This window comes from Protobothrops mucrosquamatus, unplaced genomic scaffold (assembly GCF_001527695.2).
Source record: "Protobothrops mucrosquamatus isolate PMUCROS unplaced genomic scaffold, P.Mucros_1.0 scaffold488, whole genome shotgun sequence".
In the NCBI taxonomy this organism is placed as follows: domain Eukaryota; kingdom Metazoa; phylum Chordata; class Lepidosauria; order Squamata; family Viperidae; genus Protobothrops; species Protobothrops mucrosquamatus.
This window is the reverse complement of record NW_015386807.1, coordinates 303,162-313,176: the sequence shown is the minus strand read 5'-3', so window position 1 is coordinate 313,176 and position 10,015 is coordinate 303,162. Positions and strand designations below refer to the sequence as shown.

General features: G+C 38.8%; 1 protein-coding gene across 1 annotated transcript in view; it reads right to left on the bottom strand.

Annotated features, from left to right (window-relative positions):
• The window catches only part of SNED1 (sushi, nidogen and EGF like domains 1), a 68,949-nt gene that overhangs the window by 36,410 nt on the left and 22,524 nt on the right, over nt 1-10,015 (bottom strand). The window contains exon 2 of the mRNA XM_029284280.1: nt 344-631. Coding sequence (XP_029140113.1) covers nt 344-631 — 288 coding nt within the window. The remainder of the gene's footprint in view (nt 1-343; nt 632-10,015) is intronic.

Genomic DNA, 10,015 nt, shown 5'->3' with positions numbered 1-10,015 from the left:
AATAAAGTTGGAAGGGACCTTGGAGGTCATCGAGTCCAACCCCCTGCTCAGGCAGGAACCCTACACCATTTCAGACAAATGGCTGTCCAGTCTCTTCTTAAAAACTTCCAGTGTTGGAGCATTCACCACTTCTGGAGGCAGGTTGTTCCACTGGTTAATTGTTCTAACTGTCAGGAAGTTTCTCCTTAGTTCTAAGTTGTTTCTTTCCTTGAAGATTACTCTGCTGATAAGTCAACAATTTACTACAATTTCTGTTCTGCCCAAGCTTAATCACAATAGGGCAAAAAAGGAAACTCTTTTATTCTTATTACCCATCAGTCAATATTCTGGTTCTGATACTTACTGGAGAAAACAAGTTTCCTCCAAAGAAGGTAACCTTGTTCCAAGTTGCTATGAATACCCATTGGGCTGAGAACTCTGGGAATTCTGGGAAATACTGTGCAATATCCTTAGTGGCTCTCTCCAAAACAGCACGGTCTGTGGTTTCCCGGTAATACACTTGTCCTGAACGCCGGTTATCGACATCAGCCCAGAATGCGGCAACAACACGTCGGTCATTGGAAATAGGGAAAGCCACGGGGGTGAACTGAGATACCTCTTTCAAGAAGGAGATGATTCCATTGTTGTTTACCTAGGCAGGAAAAAAAAGTTGATATAGTAAAAAAAAATTAAACAGACTCAGTGAAAAGAGACTGGGAATAAAACAAACTCCCTTGCCTTACTTGACCTTCCACCAAAAAGACAGCAGAAATTACATAAAAATCCAGAAAATACACCGCAATATAAGTCTCAGTGCATGTTACAGAAACCATATCTTGAAATTAAATATCTGTTCCTCCTGCCATACAAGTATGCCATTCTCCAAACTTTTAAACCAAAAGAAAAAGTGTACCCATAAATAGTCAGAGATCTGCTTCCGCCTTCAGATATTCCTCTAACCACACTCTCTGCTTGCTCACTGCATAATAGGGCTGGAAAGCCATCGCCCAAGGATCTAAGAAGGCAGGCAGAACAAACCATACCCTGTTCTCTTACCGGAGATGGGCCAAAGGAAGGAGGAACAGCTGAGAAAACTGCAGCAGCCACAGTGATCTAAACAAACAAGGTGAAGTTCATTTGGGCCAGTCTCACCTTCAAATGCACTCAAACTTTGCATTTCCTCCCATGATTTAAAGAGGTAGAAAAGTATATTTTGAAGGTGCTCAAAGACAAACAGCATTTCTGAGGACAGGTGAGACTCTTCCATCAAAGCAGCATTTGCTGGGGTGAACTAGAAGCAGATCCATGAAATCAAGAGGCAAACCATACAATCCATGTAGAAGCTAACACTTTATGGCCAGAGATAATTTGTCCTGACACACTATTTTATTTGTTACTGTTCTATATAGTTCCATCCCCTTGATACACATTGTTGTTATTAACCAAATTTATAGCAAAAGCAATTTCAAAAACAGAGAAAGAAGTATGAGTTATATTATGGCATTCTACTAATATCACAAATATGATTTTTATGTAAAGGAATTAAAATCTCTCATTCAGAAAAAAAATCACATTGTAAATCCTCAGTGGAAGACACACTAATGAAGTAAATTATAATCTGTTTTATGCCATTGTAAAAATAAAGTCTTCCAAATGCTATCTTTTCCCTTGAAAACACTCCTTACATGTGCAGAAACGGCATCGCAGAGAAAAGACTGAAATGCTGTCTTACTCCCTCACTTAAGTCTTCAGCCAGGCAGAGAGTTGCTGATATACGTAAAGTAGTGTTCAGGTCTATAGAAGTTGAGTGGTACAGTCTATACTATGTTATTTTCCAGGGTTCATAGTCTGGGTCATGTTAGATAGATTTTTCTCATGTCTCAATTATCTGACTACCATAATTGAATTCTTTCAACAAAAATGAAGTTTTCTGTTCTTCATACTTTCCTTACTATGGAACTTCCTACATGAAGCAGGGCAGAAACAATCTTTCTCCACTACCTAAGAACCTCAAGCCTTTGAAGAACATTTTTTTGGAGGCCATATACAAATGGAGTCAAACCTTGGTTCTTTGGACCTTCACTATGTGGACTTCTGCTACAATGGATACAAACAACTTCATTTCCAAACAACAGGCAAAGTTTATTGTGTTCAAAGTAATGCAGGCAGCTGATATATTAAATGTCATTCAAATTAAATTACATAAATTGCCTTATTATTTATTTATTTATTTATTTATTTGTTAAACCAATTTATATAGCTCACAAACAAATATTTCACAAATAAGCAACTTTGGGAGATATACAACAGAACTAAAAACAGTTAATAAATAGATTAAAAAGCATGAAAACCAAGCTAAAACAAAGAATAATAGACAAAGGGGTTTTAAAAATAGCGGAATCATCTCACTAGTTCACCTGTCCCCTAGGGTCCCCAGGCCTGCTAGCATAACCAAGTCTTGAGAACCTCTGGAAGCTCAACAGTGACAAGGTAAACTTCACCTCAGGGGAGAGAAAATTTCATAGTGCAAGGTCCACAGCAGAAAAGGCCCATCATCTAGGGCCCAAATGTAGCTCCCTAGGCAATAGAACCCACAATATGCCCTCTCTGCTGGATCTGATAGGATGGGCAGTTGAAATTGGAACAGATGGCCCCTCAAATAATCTGGTTCCATGCCATGAAGGGTTTTTAAGATCAACACCAGCACCTTGGACCTGTAAAAAACTGGTAACCAACACAGCTCACAAAGCAGAGGTGTGACATTTGTTTTGTACCAGCTACAGTTTACAGATACCCTGTTGAACTCTGGATGACCTGGGATAAGTCCTGAGCCATCTCAGATCCCACTTTCAGGGAAGGCAAATTGGGAAGTCCCCCAAGATCACAGGTCTAGGGAACTCCACTGGCAACTTGAAGATGGAAGCAAGGAACAGGCAGGGAGGTTGCTATGCAGCAGTGAACCTGGTGCAACAGTCCTAACTGATCCCTAGGGCCCAACTTAATGAATAAGATGTCACATCCAGTGACTTGTGGAACAGCACTCCTGAAAGCTGTAAGTGATTCTCAGATGACAATTGCCATACCAGCATCCCTGCCTAGGTTCTTGGCTGATGCCATACTCGAAACATCGCCAGGCACTTCTCTGAGAGGAAGCCTTCTCCCTTTGGGACCCAGCCAGTTCAGTAATATATTCCAAGTTAGCCCTCTCATGCACAATTAAATTGCAGATGAAGAATGGCTTATTACAAACCAACCTGGCATTTAAGGCCACATGGTCTGCTATCTGGCTATAGGGTCTGACACCAAGGAGCTAGTGATACCACTGATACTATATCAATGACCGTTGTGTCATTTGTGTCAATCTGCATCATCTGGAAAACTGGTACAAATGATGTCAAATATCAATTACATAATTATACAAATAATGTAAATTTGATTGCCATGGACATTCATATATAATAGAAACCTTTCTCCACAAATGGTTCATTTAACTGAAATTTTACTATATACAGTACAGTCAACCTCCATGTAAGAAAGAGTGTCTTGCAGGCAGGGAGACACTTGAAGGTCCAACCGCAAAGTAAGTACAACATTTTTCATCTAGCAGCACCAGATAAGATTCTCTGTTGTTAGCTCTCTAAGCCTGTTGGAGCAGCTGCCAGCTTGTCTCTGTTTTGTGCAATTTCAGGAAGTGGTTAGTAAAATCTACTGTATATAAAATGCTGGCTAAGTAGGGATGAAAAAATAAAGCCAAAGATTCCCTATGTCAATCTAAAGTCATCTACTTAGCTTTAATACCATTTAAATGTCAGATAGCCACTGCAGTACAATTTACAATGTTATTAGTTTGAATTTGCTTTTGGTACTGTCTCATATACGGCTGTTTTAGTTAAAGATGTGATAATTCAAGAATACCATGGTATAAATTTGTTGTACATTTAATCGAACAATGAAGACCCATTAACAATAACAACAATATTTGTATGGGGCAAAAGGCAAGGTGTTATTCAGTGAACACCAATGTCTTACATGTTACCATTTTGCTAATATTATCTTTATAGGATAAAGCAGCTCAAATTAGGCCATTGCACTGCCAGGAAGCCCCCTCTGATTCAGTGACTCTTTCATGTTCAGTGTGTACACAAAGATCACTCAATTCTCTGGAATTAGAAGAAACCTCAAAACTCTGAACTCTAGCCTGTGCATAAAATAGCATGAAAAAAATTCTGCTGGGGAAAGAAGCTGAGCCTTTGTGCATAGAAGGAATGTGGTCTGGAGATGCAGGTGTGACATTTGTTGGGGGAGGAGGCTGTTTCACTCTGGTAAGCAAACTCAGAAGTCAAAAAATGCTTTGTATGCTCCGCAAAGTGATCAGTCATGTCCTTGGAATCTCAGTAAAGCCTGAGAATCACATCATTATGAGGCTGAACAGGGCAAAGTAAAGGTAGGATCCAATGCCTATGTAGATGTAAAACTGATAAAGGGCATAGATTAACCAGGCAATATTAGGAGTGTGTGTCTTTTACTTTGGAAGATATAGGGCTGAAACAGGGAACTCACATAACTAACAGAATCGGTCAGAATCAGCTGCAGCCTTCACACAATCACCTATTACCGCTACCAACCTATTAGAAAAATCTTTCTCAGCTAAATGAGTTTTAAACAATTAAACAGGTTTAAACGTGAATTCAGGCATGACACTTTCAGATGTATTCAGGGATCTGAGCTCTTAGAATTACCTGAAACATTGCAGAAAAGCTTCTTGGTTGGGAATCTTAGACTGTAGCAAGGCACTAGGCCAGTGATGGTGAACCTTTTAGAGACCGAGTGCCCAAAAACTGCCCCTGCCCCCGCTCCACCCCCTGCCCCGCCCCTGCTCCATCCCCCCATCCACCGCCCCCCCTGCCTGCAGGGCCACTCACCGCCTCCAGGGCCCACCGCAGATCGCCCAGGCAACCCAACAGCACTATGGCGGTCACACCCTCTTCCCGCACCCTGCAGCATCAACTGTGCACAATGGGGTGTGAGGACAGAGTCTTGTCTACGCTGCCTGGCTGCCATGTCCTTGGCTGCGCTGCACGTGGGCAACTCTCCTTCAGGGGGGCTGCTGAAAAAGAGGGGGTCACGGGAGGAGGCGAGGCAACGGCATTTGTGCCAACAGAGAGGGCTCCGAATGCTGTCTCTGGCACCCATGCCATAGGTTCGCCACCACTGCACTAGGCTGAGGAAAAGCTGGATGCAATAATGAGTTTTGAAGCAAGACAATTATTTTTTAGTCACTGCATAAACCTGTAAACATCACATTTATTTGAGACAAAATAAATGATGCACTTATTAAAGATAATGCTTGCCATCTGCTGCATTTTTAATTACTTTAAAACATCAAACATACTGCCTAATTAATTAGATATAATCTTTACTTGAAATAATTAGGCTTTTAAACATTAATCTGTTGCTCTGATCTAATTGATTAGAGTATTTGACAGATTTGCATATTCTAGGGTTGGTTTGAATGTGGCATCAGCTGGGACTCCAGGGCAGCAGTGGAGGCATAGTCATTGTCATCAGGGAATCTTTTATGACTTTCAAAGACACTGATTGTGAGACCCTGTTAATTAAACTGGACTCAAGGAATCAGTTAGGATTCTTGCTGCTGCTGTTGTTGCTCCCTGCTGTATAACAATTTCCCTGACTAATCTTGACTTCATTTCTGAGTTGGCACTGGAGTTCTCCACATTTACAATGCTGGGGGACTTTAATCCACTTTCCATAGGCATGTCATCTGAGGTGGCTTTGGAGTTCATGGCTTTCATGAAAGCCATGAGCCTATTCCACGTCACCCAGAACCCAACTTGGGACAGTGGTCAGATGCCAAGTTAGCTGTTCCCAGTGCTTTTTTTGAAAAAAAAAAAAAGGTGCCGGAACTCACACACGTCACACAACCTGCCTTGCCTATCCTACAAGGTTTACTTTTGTAGTTGAAAAAAAAACCTTTCAATTTTTAGTGTATCTAAAAGACTAGGATTGTGTTCAAGGTAAGTTAATACTATTAATGTTACCATGCATTGTGTGGCTTTAAATTACAAGAAGGCATTTTATTAATCTTTTGGGACATTTAACACTGGCATGCTCATTTAGTTTAATGAGTGGAAATGTCAGCTTTCTATGTGGAATGAAATTGGCCCAATAAAACAAAATTTGGTTGCTTGTAAAAGATTGAATTATTTTTAAGAAGTTGTCAAACAAGGTGGAAAAAATTTACATTTGGAGTTTAATATGGATATTGACTTGAAACAAATTAAAGTTGAAACTTTGTCAGTGAACAGATTACTTTTAATTTACCTTTAAGTTAAACCCAATTTAATAAATATATCTGATTAAACCTTATACTGTAGGTCTACCTTTACATCTGACCAATACATAATTAATATATATTATTATTAATAATAATACCTCCAAATCACAAAACATTGGCTTTATTCTTATTCTTCCTCTCTGCTGTTTGAATATAAAGTATAAAAGACTAAAAAGAGATTTTCATAGACATCCCAGCCTTTGAACTACCCAAGGAACTGAAACAGCAAAGTTTTGCTGTAAGGTAAGCTTCCACGCCAGCCGCCTTTCTTTCCTCTCGCTTTGCCTCTTTTTAACCTCACATCCCACCTTCTGTAAGGGAAGGCAAAAGGCTCACTCACCCTCTCGTGAAAGATCGCCTCCATGTTTATATGTCTCCCACCACCACTATTGGCTTCCACACCACATGGTCCGACCCAGCCAATCAAGCCACGCTCTGGCTTGGTGCTCTAGTGCCTCATGGCTCCTCCTAAAGGAGGCATACAGCGCCGGAGGGGACCCCGCTCGCACCGTACCGCCAGCAGGGCATTTTCAGAAACAAACGAGGATAGGAAGGGAAAAGAATGCAACTCTGGAAAATCCGTCGAAAAAAGGTGCCGGAACTCTGTTCCGGTGCGTTCTATGACAAAAAAAAAAAAAGCCCTGGCTGTTTCTGTCAGAGAAGTTGATTGGTCTGCCCCTGGTGACTGATGGACTGGAGGGGTTTCAAAGGAAACTGGGGGATTGTCCCTGTTGGTCTGTTGCATAGTCTGTTTGAAGGTTTAATTATTGCTTGGAATAAGTACCGTAGGTAGCTAAGGCCTTGGATCAGATCACATTTGTGTAACCTCTCCCCTCTCATGGACCCAGCCACTCTCCATGGTTTATGGAGGAATTGAGCAAGTTGAAAACAGAGAAGAGATGTCTGAAGCACTGCTGACACTCAACAAAGAACAAACTCAAGAGAACACTGGTAAGAGTCACTATTAAGGCCTACCTTGTGGCTATAAGGGCAGTGAAAATACCAATACTTTGCCATCCTTCTTGCACTACAGACTGTCATCCCACAGCTCTGTTTTGGGTGGCTCATGTTTTCTTGGGTAAAGGAGGAATGGAAAACCTCCTACAGGGACATGTGTAGGATTGTGCACAGCATCTGATGGATAAAATCACTTGGATTTGTTCCCTGCTAGATGGTGGCCTTGTTGCAAGTCCAATGGAGATGCCAGCTGGACCTGAGGAAGATCTTGTGCACAATCTGGAAGGCCTCCTACACTGGTGAATCCTGCTCACAGGTGGCAGTGGTGGTTTTGGAGGGCTTTGCACAGCTTTGTCTTGTGCATCAGTTGCACTCATTCCTGGATTGGCAGGCCCCGCTTATAGTCACTCATGCCCTTGTCACCTCCAAATTATACTACTGCTTCCGCCTTATGGAATAATCTTCTCTTCCCTCATTCCCTTAAATTAGATTAGTTTAGTCTCTTTTAACATTCTGGAAGTCCATCAAGATCTGGTTATGTAAACAGACCTGGGACTTCATTGCTTGGTTCCTATTCTTATCCTTCTTTTGCTGAGGGGTTGTATATCTGTTTTTAAAATATTTTTTAAAAGTCTGGACTTTTTTTTATATTTCTTGTCTTGATATTTGTCGTTTGATTGTTATATGCTGCCCAAGTGTCATGTTTTGTGAGATAGCCAGCTATATAAATTTGACCAATAGAATTTTGATTACTAAATTAATTTACTCAGAAATGCCAGCAAGTAATGTATTGCTCCTCTCAGAAACCCCTAAGTGGCTTTGGATACTGAGCAATACAATAGATAAAACTATACCTAGGCTTCATAGGAGTATATTAAAAAAATAATAGTTTTCAGCGTGCTAAAATATGGACTTAACTTGTCCTGATGAAGAGTAAAAAAGAAGAGATAGATGTACGAGACAAAACCTCATCAACCTAGAAAATCATGATCCAAGGAAAATAATTGACATAGAAAAAGCCCAATATAATTTCTGGCATTGTTTAAGAACATTATCTGGGCAGATTTAGAACAACACTCATGCCTTAAAAAAATATCATCTCTTTAGGTTCCACTTTCAGACTGGCACTTCAGATTTAGAGCTGGAAACAAATCCTACAAGGACCAAGAGCCAATGGGCTTTTGTTGTTTATATTAAAGAAGGAAATAATTAATGGTGGATAGAAGGGTGGAGAGTGAACAATGAGTAAGGATTTAGCTAAAGGAAGAAGATCCATTTTCAAGAAAAGCAGAGTTTTTTGTCCTTATTACTCCATGTATCATTTATCTGTTTAGCTGACCATGCAATGTCCTAATGGTGCCTGGTTTCTTTACTCATTATTGCCCATGGCAGCTATGCCTCTCTATATCTTGCAAACTACATAAAACAGCTTTAACGAAACCACTACAAATGTAACAGTTTATCTATAATCAGACAACACACTTGTAATATCCCAATCAAATATACTTTTATATATTTGTATATGAAATTTAAATTGTTCATCTCTGGAATTCTGCCTAATATGCACCATTAAAGACCTAAAAATAATTTACTACAGAAAAGTTCAATTAAAAAAAAAGTAAAACTGAATACATTGCATAGGATTAGTTAAGGACATTTTCAGTTCTACAGATTTATTAGCACTTTTTCCATTGATACTCATCCATCTTATATATATTCCTAGAACTATCCCCCTACTTGCTCCTCTCTTTAGTACTATTTGTAGTAATTTCATCTCAGCATTTTCTGTTTGTTCTAAATAATCAAAGTTAATGTTCTCCTATTTTACCTTTTATACAACATTAGGATTCCCATTGTCAACTGATCACTTATTATTTGATTGCAGTCAAGAATATTATTATGAATATATCATTGAAACGACTAGTTAATAAACTAATTGAATCCTCAGAAGTTTTTAATAGCAGATTTATTAAAACTTACAATTTTTATCTTTTTAATTATTTTAACTAATAAAAATTAAAAAGTAAAGGAAAATAGAAAGTACAGAAAAGAAAAGAATAAAAATAAAAGTAGAAAAGAAAGAAAAACTAATCTTCTCTTAAAATAAAATAAATGATCTCTTCTTCCTCTATTCCAGCTCTTATCTATAAACAAATCCTTAAAGCCTCATGCTTTCAGTACTGATGTCAGGAAAAGTCCACTAAGGGTTACCAGACATAACCTTGTTCAAATAAACAAATGTTATATTTTACTTTTAACAAATAATGTGCTAGAATTTGACTTCTTTTAATGTTTTCTTTATATTTTCTCACAAAATTCTTCAAAGATTTAACAAGCCTCTTTTGTAAATTCAATATAGAAACATTATTCAGGTCACTTGCTTAGTTTATTATTTGTATATTCCTTTTAATTATTAAGACATCAGACTTTGTATGTCCAATGCAGCATTTTTTTCCATATCATTTTCGTAAACTGTCCTTTTTAAATCCAGATTTAGATCAGATCAATTTTGTCAGATTTAACTTGATCCTCTTTCATAGCATCTCTTAAACACAGTCTGTCTTTAGAGGCAAATACTTATTTAACTTCTGAATCCACTGTTCAAAATAGCCTTTAGTATGCTCAATGTTAAATTATTTTGCTTCATTCTGTGTTAGTAAGTCAAACTAATTGTAATCTGATTGAAGCGTTTTTCTCTTTTAATTGATCTTCAGGTCTTCCTAG